The sequence below is a fragment of the Bombus affinis genome, chromosome 3, assembly GCF_024516045.1.
Source record: "Bombus affinis isolate iyBomAffi1 chromosome 3, iyBomAffi1.2, whole genome shotgun sequence".
In the NCBI taxonomy this organism is placed as follows: domain Eukaryota; kingdom Metazoa; phylum Arthropoda; class Insecta; order Hymenoptera; family Apidae; genus Bombus; species Bombus affinis.
Window position 1 is genome coordinate 8,055,015 of NC_066346.1, and position 27,405 is coordinate 8,082,419.

At 37.1% G+C, this 27,405-nt stretch overlaps 1 protein-coding gene across 6 annotated transcripts in view; it reads left to right on the top strand.

Moving 5' to 3' along the window:
* LOC126914152 (EGFR adapter protein-like) overlaps positions 1-27,405 on the top strand; it is a 278,807-nt gene that overhangs the window by 222,952 nt on the left and 28,450 nt on the right. The window contains exons 1-2 of one of the 6 annotated variants that reach the window (XM_050717734.1): positions 5,807-5,951; positions 6,445-8,428. The exons of the other annotated variants lie outside the window; for them this stretch is intronic. Coding sequence (XP_050573691.1) covers positions 8,204-8,428 — 225 coding nt within the window. The 5' untranslated portion in view covers positions 5,807-5,951; positions 6,445-8,203. Of the gene's footprint in view, positions 1-5,806; positions 5,952-6,444; positions 8,429-27,405 lie in introns of those variants that run through there. 6 annotated transcript variants of the gene reach the window in all.

Below are 27,405 nucleotides of genomic sequence, written 5' to 3' on the forward strand. Positions count from 1 at the left end.
TTTGTAATACTTTTTATTTATTAATATAATTATTTATTAAGAAAGAATCGTGCAACGTCGTTTTCTTAAATAAATTTCTTAGCAAACGTAAACCCACTAATTAATTATGGATATTTTTAATTTCATGGGAACTTTCTCTGTAAAATCTCTGTTTGCTGCGGTAACTATATCCATGTATACTTGATGAAAGGAAACTTATGATACAGCATTTGGTTTTAAGATATCGTCTTGTGAGCGAGTGATATTTCAATGGTTGCGTTTAAGCGCGATCAATGCTACAACATTGGTAAGACTTGACTAATGAAGGTACATGTACGTTTCGTAATCACGAACTACAGATATAAATGTTTGATGTTGATATGATCTGTCGGTTGGAAACTTTCCTTTCAACATATCTATATTTCATTTACCTATAGAAATCGAAGTACAAATAAATGTAACGCGGTTTGTGAAATATTTCATAAATATTATTTTTCAAGTAAACTTACATTACACAGACTGTTACGAAATAACGATTGGATACTTTTAATTGGACAAAGAGAAACAATGATGGTACAAAGAAACGATTAAGCTCTCTTCAATTTCGAAACGATAGATGAAAGGTTTTAATTAAGGAGGGCAGTGTGGCAATTGTAGAGTTAAAGCGAAGGTTTCAGCGGAGCATTTACTAGAATTTATGTCTGGAAAAACGAGAAAAAATGGATAGCGCAGGTAGCTTCTTGGTGCGACGATATCAGCCAGCGGGTACGTACTCCAATACTGGCCACTGTTGCCTTGGAATGAGGTTGACCTTGGCATTCTCGTACAGATAATAGTGGTACCTAGTTGGTGGCTGCGTACGCTCCCCTCTTTTCGATGTCGTACCCTCATTTCACTTCTTGCTACCTCACCCCGTAGCTACATCAGCGCCTACCGAGAAATGGAATAAATCGAACGACCACGGACTCGCTTTGGCTTTCTATTCGTGACGATCATGACGAGTTTTCCTGGTGAGACCGTGGCTGCACGCGATCCACCCAGTACGCAACGCATTTGTTGAAAGAGACAGAAGATTTGATCGACGATGAACGATTCTCGCGAACGGTAAGAAGCTCCTACGGTCGACTGTCCTGTCACGAACAACGCTCCAACGAATGACTAACAGCCGACTTTAATTTTCTTATTCCGTCTGCGATATCAGCTTCTCGCCAACGCGACGCGACTCTCGTGGAAAATATGAAGGATTGAGACGCGAAGTCGTTGAACGCGCCACTCTACGCCTGACCACCGAAGGAGCATAAATTTTACAACCAATAGTAATGCATTCGGAACGGTGCTCGTTCTACCAACTTTTAGTAAAGCTATTTACGTTCATACGACACAGACGAACAAGAGACAGTCTGACAAACCACTAGAATTTAACTTCGTGAAACTTCATTTGGAATCTTTGGCTAAACTAAAGGACGCATATAGTCAACATTGTATATAATAGTCTGCTACCTATGGGGAAGACTTTAGATCTCGAGATTCGAGTTGAGAGAGTCGAGGTTCGACTGTGTGCTATTAGCTTTAAAAATAATTGGACGTCAAACAGGAATATCTCGGCCTAATCGCAAGCTCGGAGGTGGTTAAACATGCTGATACCGTTCAAACAGGCTCGCTAAACAGAGATTGAAGGGAGAGCTTGAAAGCACAGGTTGATAAGGCATCCCGGCTGTTGAGACCGTTAGAAGGAACAGACCAGAGTGCCGCGCCGCGACGCGGTTTACAGGACGCGAGTCGCGTGGAGGCGTGCGACTATGTAAGGTATGCAGCCTCGGGTCTTTCTGTAGCTTTTTATTAGCCCTGCTTGGTCCTCTCCTCCGTCGATTACGACGAAGAAAACGAACACGCCGCCGATACCCGTAACAAAAAGTAACATCCTTATCTTTTGTCGCGAATTCAACCTTCGACGCCAGCTCGAAGATTTGCCGAAATTGCACGTGAGATTGTTTCGTCGATACAACAGATATATGATATACACGTGGGAAGAAAATTCTGCAAGATCTATGACCATGCATTGCCAAGCTCTTACGCAGCAACCGAGTTAAACGCACTGAGTTGCACAAGATTTATATACGCTGCATGTAACATTTGTATCGTGTTCGTTTAGACGACAGAATAAACAATTTGCGTTACGTATGAAAGATTTGATCGTATTAAACATCGAGGACAAAATTGAATGGAAATTGAATGCAATTTATATGATATTCGAGCGAATTGTAAACTATAGACACATTTTACAACTTCACTCGAGACACTTGATCTTTCGGTACGTTATTCAGACAGTATATTTATATTTAAATAATTAAAATACATACAGCATGTTTTATACATGTACGAACAACATTCTAAAGTTGAACAAATATTTCGTTATAACGATTTGTCAATATACGTAAGTTGCACGCTTCGACAAGTTTCAGGATTTCACGAATCTCGTGGCGTTTCGTACGTCTGTAGTACACATATATCTTCTTTACGAGAGTAAATTTTCCAGTCACACCGTATGACGATGCTACAAATTTGTACAACGCATTGCCTATCGGTGTAACATTTCTAACCTGTTCGCTACGTGTCGAGAAGAGCGGCGGTAGACAGTAATTTTCGTTGGTCGTAATAAAATTCAGCGAGAAGACAGGAAATCGTTGACGATTTCTCGTTGGGAACTTCGTTAAATCTTAACGCGTGATCTGCATAAACGATCGCGCGGAATATTATCCTCGAACCTCCTTCCAGTCCACGGCCGAAGAAAGGGTATCGAGTGATTTATTCCGGCGTTAGGAGCACGCCTTAAGGTTTCGTGAAATTCACGCCGAGCACGACGACCGAGTGGAATCTCTTGTACATTAAATTAGCCAGGGTTGACGATTAACTCAAGATCATTTACGAGCTCTGGCTACCGGCGAGTCGTACTACCTTTACTACCTCGTATCCGTCCACCCCGTTTTCCGCGGTAACTGCGGTAATTGAATTTGAGAGCAGCTCCCGTATTCCTAACTCGACTTTCTGTTTATACCGGAAAAAAAGGAACTTGATAGCTCGTCCAACGAAATTCCGGACCACGCGAATCTTAAAAATATATGATTATACGACATTTTCCCTTGCGTCTCGATTATTTAATGTTCTGTAATTGAAAACAGTTTGCAATTCATATCGCGAAGGTTTACTTTGTTAACAGAATGTTACATCGTTTACAGGAGAATACCATCTACATTTTTATTATCTACTTTATTACTGACCAGGTGATCGACTTGCTTGCGTAAGTTCGTAGAAATTACACGTTACGACGTAATATTTGAATTTTCAATTATCCTGCTTTACTTGTTATTACTTTGAATTTTGTAGATTGATTACCACGAAACTGTTGTTAATTTTCATGCCCGGACGGTGTATCGTAGTCCTTAAACCAGTATCCTATGTAAATCGAGAAAGAATTATCCGACTTGCATATTGTAACTTGTAGAAGCACGTATTTAACGCTTTTTCTTCCCGAAAGCATCGATATTCGTAAATCCACGATTACACGACATTTTCCCATTTATCTCGATAACCGAAAAGTTCTGTGTAATTTATAGGCTACTTTCTTATGTATGTGGCTTATCTCTTGTTACACGCATCTATCTTTTTATCTTCGTCGAAACTCCGCGCCTTGTGAATAATGGTGTTATTACGAAGACATCGGTAAAAGTGTTCCAATAAAACTTATCTCGGCACTATAAGTTATTTTCTACCTAATGCTAATGGTCCTATAATTTGTGTAAACTCTAAGAAACGTACATTTGTATACGTAGCCAGGATTTATAATCCTGTAGAACTTGAAAATTTTCATGACATTTATTTTAGAAATACCAGCTAATCCAATAGATTGAAACTATTTTTTTTTTTTTTCATAAATATAAATTTCAGTGTCTATCGATTTCTTGGATTTTTATCTCATTTACTTGATGTAATATATGTACGTATGTTTACAGAAAACTGTATACGATACGTTCTTATAATTTTCGTAGCAAATTCTCTTTTCCTTTTTTTACTTAATATTTAATGTCAATAAAAGTACAAGTTTATTAGGAAAAAGCTTGCGGAAGGTATTACTCTTTCCATCGTTCATTTATTTGTAATTTCTCTATCGCGGAAGAAACTACAATATTTAACATTGATGAAATATTTAACTTTACCAGATAATATAGTTTGCACGGATGAAATTCTACAATTTCCACATTGTAATAAAATTATCAGTTGCAACATCTTCCATATGAGTGTCTATGTCCAAATAAATTTTTTAATATCTTTTTTGGGTAAAAAGATCACTATCTCAAGAATACACGAATACATTACGTTGTAACAAAACTTTGTTAAAACTAATGTAGTAAATTATAATAATTATATATTATCCTTCACAATTTTTTAACCTAAATATCATTCAAGGAATGAAATAGAGAATTTCAATAAATCTGCTCAAAATCTGAATGTATATCGTAAAATCGTTTATATTCTGCATGGAACCGAATGACAACAAATAGAATAATGTAATTTTATTATATTTATACATCGAAAGTTAATAGGATTATTATTATACCATTGAATATATGATATATTCTTTACAGCTCAGCGTTTTCCCAAAATGTTTTGACAATTTCCTAATGATTTCCAAAGTTTGTTTAAGTTTCTATGAGTGTCCGAATACATATAAGTAGTTAATAGCAGGGGTGTACATATAACCACATTCGATTATATCACATTTTGTGCGTGTATATATGTACATACATGGACATTCAATATTCATACGTATTGCCAAATTCGTGAACTTATACAGACTAATATTTTATCGTATTTAGCATTCTAAACATTTACAAGTTTTCTACCGATTTTCCCGTAGCAGAGACGTTGAACTATCTCAAAAAACGCGCGACTGCATTACATTGCGTTTACGTGTGTGTATAAAATATAGATAGCTTTAGAAAGTTCAATCGCAGGAAAATACGTTCGTTTACAGTGCACCTCCATAACGGTTGAAGTGCCCATTGAAGAGTGGGCGCATCAATAAAAGAAGCTCCCACATCTACTATACGTTTAATACATTCAATTTCTCCACTTATGACTGCATTCACAAAGTCAATTATAAAATAGCGCAAAACATGATATCGGCTACTTTCTCCGTGTACCTATGGAATCCGTCGATCTAACGGTACTCACGCTGCCTGCGACGATCGCGACAATTGACACGCGTCGATTCTTCCGAATTGCCACGGCTCGAGAAAGAATGCTCGGTTTAACGATGGCTGATTTCACGATCGGGAAGATCGACTTGGCCGGCACCTCCTTTCGGAACGAGGTTTGCGAACCAAAGAAAAAGACAAAAAATGCACGAAAAGATGGAACGCGCGGGACCTTACCCTTGTTTGCGAACCGCGCGTCGATCGATCCTCGATCGATGACGTCGCGGATGTCGTGCACGAAGTGGAAGGTATCAAGAGTAACGTCCGTGGTCCGACACGAGTCCACGATCGTGTGCCGGCAGGAGGTCAAAGAACGCGAATCGCAAACTCATGCGATCGGCGCGTTGCGGCCTCTCTCGAGAACGGCTCTGGCTGTGCGAAAGCAGGACAAGGAGAGCGGCCAGATGCAAAGGCTGACAAGGAAGAGGATAGCTGGTATTCGCCAGCTGCCGTTGAACGTGTTCAATGCCGCAGTTGGAGCAAGAAAGCGGTCGGAGAGAAGAGGTCGGTCGGTCGGTCGCTCTGCTGCTCGGTTCCGTGGTCGGGTGGGGGTAGAGCCGTGTGGGCCGCCTGGTGCTACTCCTGCTTCGTGTTCTTCTTTCGACTTCAGTCTCTCTCTATACGTACCGGGAGGTATTGCCATTGCTGGGCCGGCTAGCATGCTCTAGGCAGCTCGTCTCGCTCGAGAGGAGCACCACCTGGATTGGCCTCTGTCAGGTAGGACCGAAACTGCGACGTCCACCAGGAGAAGGGGACACGAAAATTCACCGGCATCTCTTCTCCAGCCCTTCCAGTTGACAGTAGAGAGAAGGCACGCGAAGCCTTCTGCCGGCTCGTGAATCGCTCTAGAAAACAGACGTTTTCTAGATTAACCGAATCAACGTGCTCCATTCAAGCTACTCTCTCTTTCTCTCTCTCTCTCTCTCTCTCTCTCTCTCTCTCTCTCTCTCTCTCTCTCTCTCTCTCTCTCTCTCTCTCTCTCTCTCTCTCTCTCTCTCTCTCTCTCTCTCTCTCTCTCTCTCTCTCTCTCTCTCTCTCTCTCTCTCTCTCTCTCTCTCTGTATCTATCTACTTATCTATCTATCTATCTATCTATCTGTGTTTACCACTCTCTTTCTCTCTTCCCCTCTCTCTCTTCCCGTACCAATCGTTACTTATCATGTACCCGATTTTCCCTTAAAAACTAGTATTGTTCGGTTCATGGTGTTTAGGAGTTTCAGTGAAATCGTCGTGCCGTAACGAGTATAGCTCGCTTCCGAAGGTTGTGCCAGAGAACGGAATGTCGTCACGTTAAAGATCATCTTTCTACTCGTAAATCTAACTCCGTTCGTATTGCCACGTTCGTATAACGGAGTCGTATCCGGCAGTGCTTGCTCAGTGCAAAGAGAGAAAACGTGTAAAACTAGTAGGGAACTCGAGCTTGCTAGTTGCCTCTACGTTTGGATCAATCGATTCAGGGATGAAGCGAAACGACACGCGGGTATCCCGCGAATATTACTATATGCAACAGTGCAACAGGTAGCATTATCAACGGTAAAGTTCGAGCAACGTAATCGGGCCAATTGGAAAATTTAGGTCAGAACGATATCTCTAGTCGATTGATTGGCTTTCGTGTCCGTTAGCCATAAGGATAAAGCAGAAGAGAAAAATAGAGGAGTGAAGAGTGCACGAGAAAAAGACGCAAAGTTAACGCGCTAGTGGTAGATGCAAGTATGGTTGACAGTCGACGAGGACGAAGCGAAAGGCAGTTTCGAACTCGTTAACCGGTTTCCACGGATCGGCATGCAGAACGACACTCGGTGAAGACTACATACGCCACGAAGTGGAGCCCTGGATGTTCCGTGCGTGTCCCACGCGTAAAGCGATCGGACCGGTCTACCGGATCAGAGACGGATGATCACCTGCCAACGATAGTATACCTTACAGCGGTACAAGGTGGTACTGGATAATTTTCGAAGACCGTACCAGAGAAGCATGGATACCGCGAAACGCTTTTATTGTCCCGATGAATCGGTGCAATATTTATAGTCGTAATCGTCGATCTACAGAAACGTTTCGCTCCGCTTACGGACACGTAGAGGCGATGTTTATGCGACGACTTTAAAATAGAAGAGCAACATACCACGGACGAGATTATTGTTTCAGCGAGTCGAAAACGAGCAACGAGAAGCTAAGAAGACATCGACACCGGAAAGAAACACACGTGTCAATCATTGAAACGTGCCTTCCTCATAGTTCTGTGAAGTATTTTTATTTGTGCGTGATCCAGATTACTCAGACGATTTTCCTGGATGCATAAAGTGATCGAGAGGCATCAGTTGGTTTTCTCCAGTGCTCGGAAGAACGTCGTATTCAGGCAACACCGTGGTACTATTATCTTTACGCGTTTTATCATAGGCGGAGACGGAGTGAATTCCTCGAAAAGTGTGCCTGTTCGCTGATAAGTGAATGAAGGTTTCACTGGGTAGTGCTGAATGCTGTACAGGCCGGTAGTATGCGAATTAGAAAGTGTGCTAGGTGGTGCCGTGGACAAGTGAGTGCCAGTTAAATCGACAGCTTGTTTCGAAGAAAATTCGCGTCTCGAATTGATGTTTGGTCTGATTGACGCTTGTTCAAAGAGTGACCTTCGATCAGTAAGTCACAGATGAAGTATGAAACATCAAGTCATTCGACCGTTTATACTTTCTAATAACGTCCCATCGGCGATATTACTCGTCGAACGAAATGGTAAATTTATTATGAGAACGGTGTGTCATGACGGAGAATCCACGTGTGATTTGCGCGTAATTACTCGGTCGTGTGATGTGTTCGATTCGTACGGTGAACGGAAAGACAAATATATATTTGTCGAGTGATTAGACAAGTGTGTTGATTTTATTAACCGAAAAAATTGCCAAAATTTGGCAAAGACCACAAACCGTGCGCTTCGAATCGTGTTGGAGGACGAAGAAGTGCAACGGTCGCCGTGGCATGAGGAGGTTCACACGCAGGCGCAAAATCCTGGCCGCATTCTCTGCGATTATGGGACGCCTTGGTAAAGGCTCGCAGAGCACAACGAGGCCCATCTTTAGGGTACAGTATCGCAAACTAGTAGACGAGTACTCGCAGCAACAGGAACAGCTGAAGTTTATGCCAGCATTACCTGACTACATGTCGTACTGCTGTTGCCGATGTGGTCATACTCAAAAACTAAAAGTAAGTTCTTTTACGTGCGTATTCACCTATCATATTTACGTATGCACTAGGATCTGAAATTATCTTGCGCTTCATGATCACATCCATTGATATTTCGTATCATATGGAAAAAAATAGTCGCTGAGTAGAAGCAGATTAATCCTTTCGGTACGAATTGGTTTTATGCTACGCATTCACCTCGACGAAGTATTTGAACCGACAAATTATGCGTTCGTGACCTAAATGCGTTTTCGATCCCTTTAGAAAGATCGTGGGTAGGTAACGCAAAAGTTACCAAAGCGTAACACGAATGACGCAAGTATTAATTACGATATAAATTTATTAAATTACCGAAAACATTCAGTTTCTCAGTTGCAAAGAAATTTCAATTGTGATACACATTTTTGTTCGAAGAAAATGACTGTAGGTTTTGCTGAACGTACGTAAATCACAAAATTGTTTCTGATATAATACGTGCGTACGTACAATGACTCAGGAAAATATATAACTTAAATTACGACAGAAAATTCTTACGAATAAGTATACTGTCCAATTTTTATGAATATATTGTGAAACTTTTTGAAGTTTCATTAACATTGTAATGGAACACGACTGTCGTGATTATTTTGGTAAAATTTGATACCAATTTAAAGATTTGTATAGTATTTACAAGTTATTTGTTGCAAATGTGCAATTAGACGTATAACGTACGTAATTAATACTCTGATGATCTCTGCAAAATGTATGCTTGCGATAAATATCTTATGATTTCCACGCACATTTTCAAATTCGCTTCAAATTTGACCAATGTAATCATACTCGTGTCTCGTTACAGCGCTAAAGAAATTTTGAAAAGCTTAAAAATAAAAAAGAATACAAATTCTCTGAAATATTCAGAATATTTTCCTAAACCACTGTGCTCATAATCCGAAAGAATGGACTGGAATTTCTTATCATATAGGCCATACAAATTCGATAATTGTATGACAAATATGTACTTTTAAAATTACACGACTCAAACAAGTTCTTCCAGAAGAGCGAAAAACTATTCGGTAACCCACGAAACACGTTTTACGTTGAACACTTAATGTTGGTTAAAAGAACAGACTCTAGAGAACGCTAATCAAATATTATTTTTCTGATTGTCTATTCTTCCTCTTAAACTCTCTCTTCCACGATTTTCACATTCTTCTGAGACAAAACAAAATTATCCCCAGCCGTGACACTTTTGAAACGCGTTACTGCGATATATTATATAAAGTCAGTCTATTATTTGCTGCAATTTAAACGCAATTAACGTGACAGTAAGGTGAACGAAATAAGATCATCTGCGTGACATTCGATCTCAGTGAGACATTCGATAGTATCGTTTCCAACTATTCTTCGTAAGGAGCGGAAAGAGCAGGTAGGACCTGCACGCAAGTCAACTTTCACGCGAGTCAACGAAGATTGCGTCATTAAAATGATCCCAAGGCACTGGCGCGCGACGCGGTGCGGTGCGGTGCGACGCGTCGTCCGGCTTATCTTTTATCTTCCTTTCTTTTCTGAACCGTTGCGCTTGCTCGTTCTGCGCCGGACTGCAAATCATTGAGAACATCTTACCGTATTAACCGATCGCGATTAGGTTGCAGTACCGCAACATGACCCCAAATATGCCGATGCATCTGGCAAGTAGGAATTCAAGAAACCAAGTCCCCCCATTGTTTCGCTAAATGGAGGCAAGCCGAAACCAACGGCTAGTGAAAAATTCGTGGCACTTTTGTTGTTGTTTCGTTGCCTGTAAAGACATAACTCGCAAGTTTTATTCAATGTAAAACGAGATGAAATAAATGACGCGAACGAGAGCATATAACGGAGAGCACTTCGCGTAGAATGAAGAGGAATACTGTTACAGAATCAAAACACAAAATGAAATCTTTCAGGTTTCATGCTTTTAGTAGTGTACAGTCATAAAAAGAGAAACAATTATATTCGAATTAGTTCAAATGTATGTAACTGGAAATTTTAATTACATTATTTGATAACTTATAATAAGACAAGATTCAGAAAATGGTAACATTTCGTCGGGACAAAAGTATTCGTAGAGTACGTTTTCAACACAACTTGGTTCTACATCCTTCGATATTTCCCCTTTCTTTTAAATTTCTGTAAATTGCTCTTTCAACTTTGAATCGTATTTCTGTATTAACTTCTGTCTTTGTCAACTTTTGCTCGTCTATCGCTGTAAAGTTATGATATGTAGTTACATATATTTGAATGTCTATGCTTGTTATTTGACAATCTGGAAAATATTTCTTTTTCATTTCTGCAAAAAACTGTTTTTCAAGATATTAGGATAATAAGTAATAATACGGTAGATAATATTTTCAACAATACGCATAAATTAATACGTAATATATAACAAGATGGTAGAAATTTTGAGGGAGAAAGTGGATATTTGTTACGATTTTACCGATATATTTTAGCTACGTTACCATTTTTCCGATATGCGGAAAACCGATCGAGGAGGAAATAGCGTGGAATTTTACTTAAACAAAGTAAACTCACATGCAAAGATTTTCACATGCGTGAAAGAAACGTAACGTTGTATATATAGTAACGACTTGCCACTTCTCATGTTGTTTTGTACCTGCTCAACTGGTTGACGTGTTAAATAGATCCACTATCCCAGTAAGTCCGAAACGAACTGGTTAAACCAAACATGGACGTAGGAAAAGGCTAGAAGAAAATCTAAAAACCATGGATCCCTTCGAAGACGTACGATCCAACGATCTAAGAAAGTCCCATGGAAAAAGTTGGAATTCTAAGATTCCGAGGAAGCCGAACGAATAAATATCTAAAGTGAAATGGGAATTTGTTACCGTGGAAAAAGAAACGCTTGGAAACTGCTATCTGGTTGAAGAAATATTTCTAAAAGGGATGCATTAAAGCCACTCTGAAAGGACACTCTCGATAGTTTCTAACGACGATCGGAACATTCTACGCATACCGTTAAAACTATATCAAGTAATTTTAATCTCATTTGACAAACGTGTTACCTAATGACCAACGATAAATTCAGAAAATTCCCCGGCATGGCTGTATCCGAGGAAATCCACCTTGGCTACTGTATCCACCGCACTCACGATGATACATCGCCCGGTTGCTTTAAATTATCGAAAGCTGATTTTGACTTTCTAACTCTCTAATTTCTTGGTCGTGTCGCGTCGCGGCACTACGATGTATTTATGGATTTACTTACTAACTCATGCGAAAAGCTAAAGTGGATAGGCACCGTTGCGAATCGATCGTTGAATTTGCCGATCTAGGAGAGTCACCGATCGTTCGAATGCATGCAGAAGCCTTCGAACGGCCTAACCTTAGCGATATTACCATCGAGAAGAGACGGCAGAGAGAAAGAGAAAGTAGAAGAGGAAAGAGAAAGACAGGAGAGGGTATAAGCCGTGGGATCGGACGGGCGCATTCCTCAGGACCGTACTTATAAGCTGCTCGTGGCATCGGATACCTCGTGTTCGCTGCCTCTTGTCTCTTTACCGACAGAGTGTCTGTATAATACTGATATTTCAGCAGCCCCCTTTTCCACCTTTATACAGCATCCCTGTATAAATTACTCGAAATTGGAGAAATTCGACAAAATTCAGAAATACGATGAGAACTAATTGTTTTGCGTTAACGATCCCTCCGGGTGTATATTCAACGATTCTTCCAATTTTCTGATTATTACGTTTAGCAAAATGCAGCGAACGTGCATACGAAGAGTATTTATAAAGGTAGAAAAATATGAAATTGAATTTATAGGATTTATATTTTTTGTACGTTAAACACGCGTGTTACCTTGTACGTATGCTATCAATTTATAACATCTGTTAGAAGAATCATCAAATTGCACATAAAAGAATCGCGTTGCGTGGATGAAGAACAATATTTGAAATAACAGTAATAATAACGCTATTAAATATACATCAGAACGTACAAGAACGAATTACGCAGAAAAATCATTTCTGGAGAAAGATAAATAAATAATAATAGGCTGCTTCTTCAGATCTCCCGCAGAGAGCATGATTCGTGCGCACGTATGAAAATAGGAAAAATGATATAAATAGCATGAGGTAATGTTGTTGAAGCACTTATCACCACCTTCCACGTAAATCGTCTTCAATCCTTTTTTAGCTCCGCCCTTTAAGTCGTGCTCACAGCCCAGACACATTTATCGTGATGCATTCGCTCTACTTCCTTCCCATGACACGTCGTGTGCATCGTTCCCACACTACCAACTAGCACAATTTAGATAAACCGCTGTGGTGGAGAGATTAAAAGGTTAGCCGAGAAAATACAGTACGTTAATTGCCGCCGCTTGAACCACACGACCTCGCCAGAAGTAACAAACAGGCCGGGATGTAACTTAAAGACCTTTCCAAAAAGGGACGTTCCTGTATATAAAAAATATAGCGCACGGTGCACACGTTGCTGCTAACGCTGAAAAAGTAGGAGCAACGCTTCCCTAGTAATTTTGGGACAGATGCTGGTTTGGGTATAAAAACGTTAGATTTCTGTGTGTACAGAAGACTTGATTAATAAACAAGTTGCAACGTCGACGGTTTAGTCGGAGATTAATGGACAAACGAGGGATTATAAAGCTTTTACAGCTGTTACTGGCGAATGAAATTATTTCAAAGTAAAAGAAAATCAAGACAGTTTTATCGCTAATAATTGAGCAATAAACGCGTTCAAATTCATTCAGCCAACCCTGTAATTAGAAAAGAAAAAGATGAGATAATTTTATATGTTTGCATCTTCGTCAATTATTTGCATCGAGTTACATGAATTGTATTTGCATTCGTTTCATAGTAATATAACAAACTCTTTTAATTAACGAATATCCATGTTTTTGTATTGACCATTTGTTAAATTATGAGATTTATTTATTAAATAAAGTATGTTTATTAAGTTATTTTTTAAACTATTGTACTTCGGAATAAAATCGAATTAAAAGCATCCTATCGCAATACATGCACGTTTAGCAACAGTTCATTGAAAATATTTATCCAGTTCTTAAAAGTTGTTAGTGCTTTCGAATTAATTTTAAAAGATTTTTAAGTAACGTAGTTTTTACAGTAGCTTTCTACTTTGGAAAGTTTTATTCTTAAGTTTATTATTAACAGCGGGCATTTATATCAGAACATCATAATATTTTTATTTAATTGGCTCTTGTTTCTGATACGCGAGGACTAACATTATCATTCGTATTGAAGAAACTTTGTAGATAATATACAAAATTTCCAAACGCTCATTTTTCGTGTGTGTAAAATAAAACTTTATACGACGTGTATATAATTATAATTATTTAGATTATTTCTTATTAATGTACCAAAAACTGATTAATCGTGGTGCTTTCGTGTTAAATCCTTTTATAAAAGTAACACGTTGTTTTCAGCAATTTTTTATGAAAATACACAAACTCTTTCATAAAATGTAGTACTACCGAATAAGCATTTCCGTAATAAATCAAAGACGGGGAATAAAGCTCTATAGAAGAAGATTTTATTTTCCAGAAAATTCATCTTAGATATGTATCAAGTGCGCGTGCACTTAACGCCTTATATCTTAGGGTACATCTCTTTCTGTGAAATGTGCTATATATCTTATCGCTGTGAGGCTAAACAAACATAAAATAAGACAAAGTATTTAATGAAAGGAAGATATAGGTGCACCATAGCACAATTACTTGATAGTTACACGAACGTATATTTAATATAATTTGAGAATCAATTTTCTTGAAAACAATGGTTTATTTGATAGCATTTTTTTGTTCACTTCCGACCTACTATACGTTATGCGACAAACCACAACTCACATAACTCAACATACTCAACATATTCATAGCCGCGCTAGTCTAATCAACTTATGATTAGTGATATAAAAACAAAAGATCCACGATAAACACTACCCTAACTTAATGACAGATGAACATGTCTGTGATAAAATGAAAATAACAGGATGATTACGATATGATTTTGCACAGTTACGATTGAAGAATTCTTTCAATTTCAATCTCATCTCACCGTCCCTGTAATTACGTAACATTGATGATTCGTTAAAATGTTAGTAGGTCTCTATGAGCTGAAACAGCTCTTCACCCTGAGATTAAGCGAGAGCGATAGTAAATGAATCTCTGGCATAGTCTTATTCCTACTCACGTGAGAACGTATAATCGATGTTCAGTGTAAAGAACGATCGGTGCCCTCAATTTTCTTATTGCCCAATACAGAAGAGTGGGGGCGGGCATTGCAGAATATTCCAATAAGACGAGCGGAAATCATACGTTAACAGGCATCGACGTCGTTTAAACGCTTCGCCCTCGCATATTTCATGATGCACATGTAATCTACGAATAAGAAACTTCACTACCTGTGCATTGTTCGCACCTTATCTTATCTATCGGCTAGCTCCGAGACAATTGCAAGTGCTGTCATTTCTAAAACTTTTACTCTTCCACTAAACATTAATGTTACATTTTATTTGCAACCATTTTGATAGATATTTTGAAAGAATTTGTTCCAAGAGTTCGTACTATTGCGTATTAAGCATTCTATAAATATTGATAAGACGAGGACAATATTTTCATGGAATTACATTTTGTACATCACTGTCGTTTGCAAACCCACGAAGCGTGATATTCTCATCTTGTTTCAAGTTGTTATTGGGCAAGCCAGGGAAAATTAACGAAACAATCGCAGAAAGTGGACTTCTTTCTTCCATTATCATATAATACTTTATTCTCAAAACCTACAGTAACATAGTTTGTTTAGTGATCCGTTATGAGCTGCAAAATAATCCCTTTGTCGAGATAGAAATCGCCTGAATAAAAAAAAGATTCGTATGTTGTTTCGGAGTTCGTGTTTCAATTTTTCGTTAAATATTGAACAGGATATTATAGAGAGTTTCAACATTTCAGCCGGTAAACACGCAAATATTGACATAAATCTTAGCTTTCGCTTTCCCTTTGCACGCTTGATATGCGAATCGATTTCTCTGCAGCCAATACGTTCTTTCTTGTTTAACAACGTATAAAAAGCTTCGCGTTTGTAATAAGAATATCAAACACGGTGCATGCACCAGCGGATAACAGGAAACGCTGTTAACTTTCACCAATGCGGTGCTTAAGGAGGCCTCGTGGATGCGACGCGATGCCTTCCGATGTTTCGCCACAAAAGATATTTCGAATTACGTCGTCAAGAGTTATTTTTGTGGAAAGGTTCGTCACACTCGTTGAACAACCCTCGGCTGCCTATTGAAACACCATGGACACCCTCGCTTCCACCGACAATGGAAAACGCGAGATTGATCTCACTTCTGTCCGTTCTCAGACAAAACCCCGAAGTCTTTTAACGAGCCCTTAAAAAGGTAGAATCCAAATTCGATCACGGCACACGAGACCCCTCGAACAAACGCCTCGGCCGAGTCGACAATCGCACAAAATCCAGGTGGATTCAGGTAACACGTCTCGTGTGCCACGGCAATAATACCTAGTCCATACACGATACTCGTTCTCTTCCTACTTGTGAACCGCAGTCGAAATGTAGTTATTTTAGAATAGAAAGAAGGCCAGATACCCTCGATTCCGAGATAGAAAAAGATTGCGTGCTGGATGGAAAAAAGAAGACAATGAAAGGAGAGAAAAAGAGAGAAAGAGAGAGAGAGGGAGAGTGCTTCCAGGTCGCAGACGTTACGGAATTCCTCTCGACATCAATAGAGCATCGTGCACAAAGGGTGGGCCATTATTGTCGGGGCACTTCATAGGAGCTCCAGGTACAATATGAACTCTCGAGCCTTGGTGGAGGCATAAGTTACACCTGGTAGCTCCTCAATAACACATTACTTCCCCGGCAAAGAACGTAGTAATGGCTTCGTCGTGGATTCGTCGTACCACTCGAACTTGCTCGTTCATTCTCCCTCACCGTTTTGTTGGAGAACTGAAAGCATCTTTTTGTGGTATTTTCCTTCGCTTAGAAGCTCCTCGCCAACTATGAGAAACCCATGAGAATATAATTGGCACCAAGGCTATGGGTGTCCCCTCGGTTGCGCCGCTTCCAACCAAACGTGTTCCTTCCCTGTTCTACATGATAAATAAACCGATCGTCATTCGATCCCAGCCAAATGTATCGTTCTTGGACATCGATTGTGTAATATTGTTTGATGGATTTTGTCCTTTAATTCAATATCGACGTTGTATAACGTTTCGCAATAGGAATTATAGGAAATTGCGTCTATTGTTATGTCATGAAATTTATTTAATCAGCTAGATATTTATATATTTATTTATTTTTATATTTGAAAGTAATCAGCGGATAGAAGGGTTTTTATTGCCTGTAGGTTTATAAAAATGAACAGTAATATCAATAAAATCACATAACAAAATACCTGTTATTACTAGTCTTTTAAAAAATATATGACAGTAAATATTTTGTATGGTTCGTTTAATATAAGTATCTTAATAAATAATGTAATTAATAAAAAATAGTATAAATGAAGTTACGTCTACAAAATATGTGGCATTATTATATTTTTCGTACTTATTCCGTTCATATCAAAATCTGTAATTGGAACAAGCTTGTTATATTTATTCACGTAATTGCAATTTCATGACACTTAATTAAAATACAAAACATTTATCCACTACGGAAAACAACTGCTGAACAAAAATTATTTAAAATTACGCGCTAAGGTTAAATGACCGATTTCGACGGTTTTTTCAATGAGAGCGAGTAAATAAAAACGGATAACTCCAGCATATTTTTACAATTTTCATTCCTTACATAAACTACCAGCGGTTTTAATAATACCGCCACTATATTTCATTCCATATTCATCTCATATTCATGTTTAAGGAAGCCCAAGTACGCCTTTGAAGCGGTATACTTTTTACGAAACGTAAGAATCTGGGAAAAGCGCACTGCAAGCCCAGATAGGTGCACACAGGAATCATACTGGGCGCGTTATTAAAGTTCAGGGAAGTAGGTCGACTCGGTAAATCAAGTACAATGGCGGTCTCCGTCCAGCAGTGTACACGATTGCTATCCCTATACTGCATTTTTATACATACTAAAGGTTTTAGAAACACGAGACGCTGGAGACGCCTGAAGTTTTCAGAGATCTTGAGAATGACCCTGGCAACGACCATAGCTTCCGTCCACTCGGGATCGTCCACGGTGTGCAAGCAATATATACGTTTAAATGCAGTGCACATGACCCTCTGTGTGCACATCGCACCAGTACGTTTATCCACTTTACTTCTTTCCAGTGAAGAACACTTTCTGGTATTGTCTTACAGCCTGTTCCGACAAGGGGAAGTAATGTGCGTTGCCAATGCACGTATCGCGCGCTTCTTACACGTATGGTGATGCTTACTAAACGTTTACGTTACTTGCGATGTCTAGATAATTTTTGCAAAAGGAGGAATTATTCCACGGTGACGTGATAAAATTCTATCGTAATTAAGATGCAGCGCATTTTTGTAAAAATGTGATACGCTGTCACATGTAAGATTGAAGGTACGAAGAGTACGAGGCAAGAATACGATAAGTCGTATTTTACATTCTTTACAGGGGAACGATTTTTAAATTCAATCCAATATATTAGCAACATAGCCTTCTCAAAGATTTATAACGATAGCAAAATCGTTGTTGAACGAGACTTTGTGCTTATTATTTTTTAATCTTCATTTTTCAAACTGTGTTAACGTCATTATAAAGATTTATTTTTATTTCTTTTTTTTTTTTTTATTTGCGCAAAAGCTTGTGTGTATGTAAATGTCTATGGTACATAGTATATAATAATGTAAAAAATCGAATCATCGTTTTATCAAGGAGAGAAATAAGGGGATAAAAGAAACAATTGGCTATTTCCTTTATCTTCGAGTAAGGATGCGGTCTTCCTCTGTTAGGTAAAGTGTAATGTCGAATAGACTCTCGACCGGAGCATCAAGTGACTTCAGACCCTCGTATATCCTTACACGTCCCTTGCATGAAGACATTCCACGTGCACACTCTAACCTTCCGGCAGTTTAAGTTTGCTATTCCTCGGTAACCGCCGTGGCCGCACTTGACAAAAGATTTCAAGTAGATAACAAACTTACGGTATGTTAACGGAGCGTGATAATTCGTAGCGTAAGGAAATTTCTCCATCGTAGCCCAGTTAAACATTTTACTGTCCTACTTGTGCCGTATAAATAACGTAAATACAAGATAAGATATTTAATTCGAAACATTTGACTATACGAAATATGTGTATCGAATAATTATATTTCTAAGGATCATATTCAATAAAACGTATAAATAAGAAATATAAATATAATATAAATATAATAAATAGACTGCGGGTCTCAGTTTTTCTTCGGAGAAAGAACAATGCTTCCAACTTGTATATTATCTCGATACGAATATAACTTTTTAATTTTAAACGTTTTTTTAACGTTGAGCCGATGTAAACGTCCCATAATTGCCATAATTTGAGATTAGTACAAAATCAGCCGTACGTGGAAATTACACGTTGCAACGATGACATCGTCGTACGGTAAGATGACACGACAACGCAACATTCTCCCGCAGCTTTTTAGTCATTTTGTCACGCTTCTTTTTCCCTTTCGTAGAGTTTAGGAGGTACTCCCTTTGACGACGTCAGTGCGTGTTCACACTCTGTGTGCATAACGCACCATTACGCTTATCCACTTTACTCGAGCACACTTCCGGTTTTGTCTCGCGGTTTCTCTTCACTCAGGGTAGTAACAATTATTCATACTGACATTCATGGCTACGCACAATTTCTCGTTTTTCTCTTATCGTCGCGTTGGTACGATTAGTATTTTTTGATCGTGACGATATTAACACGCAGGAAACATTCCATCAAATATAAAGAAAAAAATTTAAGATTGCTGGAACATGTTAACGACACAGTGAATCTTCTTTATCTTTTCCTATAATCGTAACAAAACAGGTTTGCTCAATCTCGTTTCACAAATTTACACATCATTGAAGAAGATGAAGATTCCTCTATAATTCTTCCTATTTTTATGTATATTTACCTTTTTGCTGGTTAATGATATTACGATAATCAATAATGTTATTTTTTACTAACTTTATTATATATACGTACATACATGTATATGTTTCAATAAAGTTAGGCAACGTGGTTTTTATCTATTATATTTAAAAAAATTTTTAAGCTGAAATTAATATTATTGCTATAAAATTACCACTATAAAACTGTTAGAATTAATATGCGCTTTATAGTACTTTGGAAGATTACTTTCTTCAATATGACAACTTGTAATTTATAAAAATTTCAATGCTCGAATTTATCTCTCTTCATGTACATTACTTGCTTATTTCTAAATTATAGGACTAGGTATTGTTACTATTTCATCAATTCTTTTTCGTGTGACATAACATTTATTTTTTGTCATCCGTATTTGCTAATATCGTGATTTTTCGACATAAACGTCCAATATTAAAGTAGAAGAAAAAGAAAGACGTAGATAAGAGTTGTAAAATATATTATCTAATTGTAAGTTCCCTTCACGAAAAACCCGCTCAGACGAAGGAAACATAAATCAGACAAAATAGTATCTGATAACGTATCATTTTTTGTTATTTTTATTGCGCTTCTTACAATAACGATGTGAATTTTTACAAGCAGCCAATGTTTCTTTGAACTCTGATAAGATATCTAATTGACCCCTGTATATTTTATATGACATTTAACGAGATCTAGGAGAGCAATTTTATTTTACAGAATTATCGCTATTGATGTTCGAATTATCTATGCTAACCAACGTGGTAAATTTAATTGAAGCAACGAAACAGTGACCGTTAAATGACGTGAAAATAAAATTAATTTACAATAGCCATAAATGACGAAAATAATTTTCAGTCCAATGTGTTCACATCGTAATTACAAACTTCCACTAAAATTCTATAGAACTTAAAATACTAGCAGCACTATACATTTGCCCCGACCGGATTTAATCGTACATTTTACACCTACATAACTATGTAAGTATATTATATCGATTTTTACAAGAAATAAAATAAACCGACGAGATAGTAAAACGCGAGCATCAACGTTGAATAGCGAACAAAGTATGGTATTGATGGGTCTTCGGACCGCTTTTATCCTTGCGGTTCTCCTACGAATAAATTTAGTATGGGCATTAACTGCTAATAACCCAACTACATATCTCCAGCCTATGTTCGCTATTAATACCATGATCCACTAATAGCAGACAGCGGTAATCTTGAGAGACAAATGCCAGCTACTGTTGATTACCAGCCTAAATTACGATGAGAATTATCAGAACGATAGATTACGATAGTAGTTCATTCCTTGAATGGACAGAAACGGGCATAATCCTTTCCTTTGATCATTTTACCGAGGATATATAAAAATAGCTGAACTCGATTGAACGAAGGTGTTGACAGTGAACAGCTTTTCTTGCAAAATTCTGCATGAATATAGTCAGCGGACAATTTAAAATACCAACGTAGGAACTACTAAATTATTTAAAATACTCTCTCGAATATAATTATCTGCAATCGTAGTTTTTGATTCTCTTGCGAATCGCTAATAAGAATTACAAATAGTAGAAGAAAATGATTTTTATAAAAGACACAGTAAATTTATGTAACTTCTTTGTAACATGTAATCGTTGAATGTTAAAGGTTAAAATACATCACAGTTAAAGATACGAAGATTTAAAATTTATCTTCATCCGGTCGTTTTTATGTTTGATCGTTCTTTACTTGAAACTTTGAAATTACTTTAAAATAAAAACTTAAACTTCATATACGATATACAATTATATGTATAACAGGCAGATCAATATTTCTCTGATTCGAGATGAAAATTGCTGAAGACGATCCAAATCTCAAAAAATGATCGGTTGATGACATCAGATAAATATTAGGTGCACGTTATACATAATTTGTAATATTCCACAACAATTATTATATAATTTAAGAACTATTTAGTTTTCCAAAACCAGCGTAATTCGATGTTTGTTAACGAGCAGTAGGCAGGAAGCCATGAAAACTGGGAATTTCACGAAATGTTTTTGGTCAGATTTAATTAACTAGTGATACGCGGATGGTGAGGGGCAAGAGTCGCGAAAGAGTGACAGGAAAAGGGGGTTTAATTTCGTCAGTTATGAGCACTAATGAAACTGTAGTTTGTGTTTCGACGTCAAGCCATTGTTTCTGAGTCGCCGGCGCAGCCTGAGGCCACTAAAAAGGGCCAAGGTAGGCTCATTGTCCTGCGAGTACGTGCTCTAATGTACCCTTAGGCTTTCCGCGTTGCTCGAAAACAATACAATCCTGTGAAATCGAGGTAAAAAACTTGTGATAAGCGTACGAGCTCACTCGTCTGCAGCGAAAATATTTCCACCTGTTACCACAGCAATAAGACTATATCTCTTAATCACGAATAAACAAAAGTGATAAAAAAAAAAAAGAAATAGAATTCCTGCCTACTTTCAACTTTTTGGGAATTACGTAACTGTAATAAATTCAGTGAAATAGTAATTGTTCAGTAAGTGCTGGTTATGCAATTATCGACGTTGGACAGTGTTTAAACAAAATAACAGCAACCTGTTATACACATAGAGTAAAATTTAAAAAACTACACTCTATAAACTTCTTGACTGTGATTCGATCACCGCACAAAAAATAAACGATCGAACATAACCGTTAAGCTAAAACAAATATTCACGTAGCCCGAACAGAAGCTTTTCCAGTTTCGCTGTCCTCTTAAATTGACGACTACTGTGAATAAACAAGCATTGACACTAGCAGTGTTTCGCGTCTCTTAACGAACTCGAAAAAGGTTCTAAAATTCGAGAAGTAAAGACGATATTGAATTTTAAGTTTCTATCTTCGAGGAACGAAGAAAAGGAAAGGAACGTCGAAACGTTAGTGTCGACTCACGCGATAATATCGCAAAAAGGTATACAGAGTGTCCTGTAAGTTTGACCGAGAAGATCGAGTCAGAAACAGCGAATAAAAGTCTTTCTTATTTTCAAAAGTATTTGTTTAACAGGCACACGTGCACTTAATCATGCCCCGACTTATAAAATCTTGTCGTGAATATTAATACCTTTACATATGTTTGAGCTTGTTACATCGACTATCGTAGAATATAGAATAAAATAGAATATTCGATATTCACGCACATCAAAAAATTACCTCGGGTACTTGAATACTTTACAAACTGTTGAAACTGTCTATCCTCTTGGATACACAGTTATGCTCTTCTTATCGATAAAAATTTCTCAGAACACTCTTTAACGTGTTCCAAGAGCCGCAAAGGAGATGATCCCATAAAAAGGTAAGTAAAAAATGTATAGCACGACAGACACATTTTGATAGTAGGCTTTATTTCGGAGAAAATTAATTTTCACTGTTTACTTTCTATGATTTTTAAGAGATTACAGGTATCAAAGCTTTTCTTTTAATATCAGTCGATATCTTTAATTCCTGAACGCGCAATTACTTCTTATGTGATTCTGCGAATGAAGGTAACAGAGAATCAGGTCAGGCAAATATATACATATTTGAAGTATCCATTATTCCAAAAATAAAAATCTTATCAAAAAGTATCATGCTATATGTTTGACTTACTTTTCGCGTGGTCCCTTCCCAATAGTGTTGCATCAATTACAGAACATTCTATACGTACGCAAGTTGGAATTTCATGAAGGCAGAAACATAGATTGACAGATTGCTTGAACACGTTGTTGGTAATTTAAATGTGTCGTCTGATCTAATCTTCTTGCCATCTCTAATGCCTGTATTATCCCTCCGGCGGTCTCAGAGGAAAACGAACGCAAGGAAAAAGAAATTGAAAAAAGCACGTTCCGTGAGTTACTATATATTTGACCGTATGTTACATAAGGAAACGCCATCTTGCACATTGGATCTCGATTGGATGCGCCAGCAGTTCGGTCCAGACGGGATTTTCTGAAAAGAATCTGCAATCGGAGGGACGATATCGTGTATCGTATACCGACCACATTGAACGTTGGCTTTACAAGAGGATTGCAGCTAAAATAATCTATCACGATAGCTCTAACCTTTCAACAATACATGCTAACCAGTCTATATATTGAATTCTTGCGAACGATTGCGCTGCCCCGTGTTGCGAACGAAATAGTAAGATAAATTGCAGTGACATTTCCACTTGTTCGAAAGAACGATATTACGTCGACCTCTAATTTCTGCGAAAACGCAGGTGTAATTTTCTGTATTTTATTTCCACTTATTCGAAAGAACGAAATTACGTTGATTCTTAATTTGGATAAAAACGAAGGTGTAATTTTATGATACAGATATTGCATAACTAAACGGAACATTGATTAAATTAATTAAACATAAACATTATACATATAATTTTCTATGAATTCATTCGAGTATTTGATTATAATAGATTGTTATTGCAAACGTGTGATACACCGAAATTATAAGAAAACATTTAAGGAGAGGTATTAAATCTCATTAACAAATTGACCGATTCATTTTAATAGGTAATAAAATCTTAGAGTTTAATAACATTATTTACATACCCGAGCTATGATAAAGACGTGCAGTAGAAACTTGTTCGCAAATTACTTTATTTTACATAAGAATTACGGGAAACGTTTGGACTTGATGTAGTACACTTAGTATTTAATGATAGTGTATCAATTATAACGTAGTAATTATATATATATATATATTTCTATGTTTTATAACTATACTACAGCCAATGATTTATATACGGAGGTTTCCTTAAAACACAAGCTTGATAAATCATTCCACGAGTTTAAAATACGTAAACATAATCATTTAGTCCATGAATTTTCCCCATGCAATATCATTGAATCTTTATCGACGATCTTTGTCACTGTAAAATTGTAGAGATTAAATTTTGTTCAATTCTACCTATTGTTACTGCTACTACGTGTTAAACTGAGTTTACGAAACGTAAGCAGATCCTACATACTAATGAATAATTTTCAATGAATTTAAAAATAAAGCAAAATCACGATACAAGCTTTTCCATGCGGCGGACTTGATAAACAAGATTAGAGAAATAAGCCCGATTCTGTCGCAAACCGAACTTCAGGCAAGCAATTTTCCAAAAAGCTTGCTTTCCAAGTGTAGGGAAGCTTGGCCAATACATTCGGAAAGTTGATCAATCAGAAGCACGACTGGACCATGTTGCCGTGTGCAAGCAACTATGCAGTAATATTGCGCAAAGCCGTCGAGTACATTGAAGGATGATGAAACAGGTGAACTGTTCGGTTTGCGAAGAGACCAACCCAAGGGAAAATCGGCCTGCTGTCTCGAGGGCTCATCCAATGATCATACGGAAGATCGAGCTTAGAGCCGTTCGTGATGTTAATTGCTGATCAAAGAGCCAGCTTCGGCTAAAACTACGCTCTATCTTCTGTATTCCTCTCTGGCCTGTATTTCTCGTCCGATACCTCTCCTAATATTCCTGAGGTTTTACATTACAACGAGCAAAGCGTTGCAAAGACGATCAAACAATTTTGTACCTACCTTGAACCTTAACTGAAACTACTCTATGTAGATTTCTTTTTTCTTCTTCGTTAACCCATCGACGTACTGTGTACGTATATATTAGGTTGTCCGAAAAGTATTTTTCTTTCGCAAACGTGTTTTTTACAACAGTGCACCTTCATACAAACGTGAAGCCAAGTCTGTGAAATGTCGTGGTCTTTATCTCAACAGAACAAAATGGATCGTACGTAATTCGACAAAATAATATAAAACAAAAAACATTGTGCGTCTATTGTTTCCTCATAAAACGAAAGAAACTTTTCGGACAACCTAATACAAAGTATCCTAAATAAATCCTTCGGAATTTGGGCTAGGGAAATTGTTAGTGGTAGATGACTAAAAACGTTTCAGGCAGAAATTGGATGGTTTGACGAGAGACACATCGTTTAATATGAATTTCTTATGAGCGTGCAAATCTCTTTTACCGATGTATATAGATACCGACTATTTTCCATATATGCTAGAAATTATTCAGCTAAACTGAACACTCGTGAATGAAAATGAAGACCTTTGGCTCTTGTTCATATTTAATCAACGCTGAAATCGAGGTCGTCTTTGTTTGTAATTTGCATTCGTTTCCTCTAATTATCGATGTGCTTTATAAAAGTATTCTTAATTACCAACACCTCGTTATTGATCAAACTTGTTGTTCTACGATACGTAATAAGTAACGTGTATAGGTATGTATAGTACAGGGAAATTAATATTTTTCAAATATAATTTTAAATTTAAGTTATATATAACACGATAAAAATTGAACGAAATTTGTAATTCAAAATAGAAATTTGTATTACAATCGACATCTATTTTTGAGAAAATATGTCGTGCTATAATATTATGTAAATGCATATTATTTTGGAATATAAATTATTCGACTAACGTGATGTAAAATTTACAATATATAGGCAATGGTCGCAATCTTGTCTGTTGATTAACTATTAGTAAACGTTTAACGTGGCAGGTTAATCTCCGTTATGCCCGCGCGTGTACCTCAGTGCATAGTTTATGTCTCTATCGACATCTCTCCGAAATCTCCATCAGTTTCATGTCAAATCAAATAAAGTAATCGACAGGTAGTCAAACAATGTCCCAGTACACGAAGGGACAAGTCTTGCCTGAATAAACCATAATCACGAACATTTACGAATATTTCGATTATAATCGACGAAACATACTTAGCGCCGAACGTCTAAATTTTGTCACAATACTATATACATATTTTGTATCATGCAGATAAAATCGAAATTATTTATCGAATTAAAATATCGATGTATGGGTACATTCTTAACGGGCTTGCATAATATAATACGTATAATAGTAGAGGAAACGCATTTTGTTCATATTGGAAAAACGTGAAACTTTTTATTTTTATATTTTCTATATTTTCTATTTATATATTTTTTTCTCTGTATTAAAAATTTACGTTTCAAAAGCAATTAGATCCTTTTCCAATGAAAAACACCTTCTGGCTACAGATATGTCCGCCAATAGATATGAAATTATTAAATCTACATTTTCAAATAACAATTAAAATAATAAAATATTAAATCCTAATTGATTGACGTTTCCATTAAAATGGAATGTATTACATGCGCAAAAAAATTTTCGGAACGATATAAAAAATGTAAAACCAGCTTTGTTTTCGTCAATCAACTTTCACCAAAGTTATTTTGACATGCAGTTAAAATAGAATAACGAGAACAGCGTAATGTGCGAGCGAGATTGCTATAAAATTGAATAAACAAACGTTCGATGAACGGAGTCGCTATGTGTGTCACAAGCAGGAAACAGTAGCACACGTACGTGTGTGTATGGTCAGGCGTGTACGTTTTCGATTTAATTTCAACATGTCAAACGAAAATGAGACGCTGTTGGTGAAGTCACTGTAACGAATAGTTATTTAAAAAAGAGTTCGGAAAAATTTGATCCGTTACTTTGGAAAATTTCATATATTCGTATTATATAAATATTGAATCCACAAACAACATAACAAGTATTGAATGAATAAAATACTATAGCTCGTGCAGTTAAATATAAAAATTACATGTCTTTGATCTGATATTTTTCAAACTGAAACTTAAAATTTTTATCAAATTTCCTATCAATATTATGTTATCAATATTTCTTTCTAATGATCAATGATTTGTGCATTGTTACTATAATTTGTTAGTATAATTTTTTTACTGTCAAATGTTTATTTATTCGTTAATTCTGTCTTTAGAACGACATAAAATTCCAGCGTTTAATCCGCTGTTACGATTAAAAATTCTTCGAGAGACATATGGCACAGTTTGAGTTTGCACGCATGATTCTACCGAATCAAATTTCATAGTGTTAATAAATATCTAGTGCAGCGATCAATAACCACTATTCTGCGGAATGAAAGCG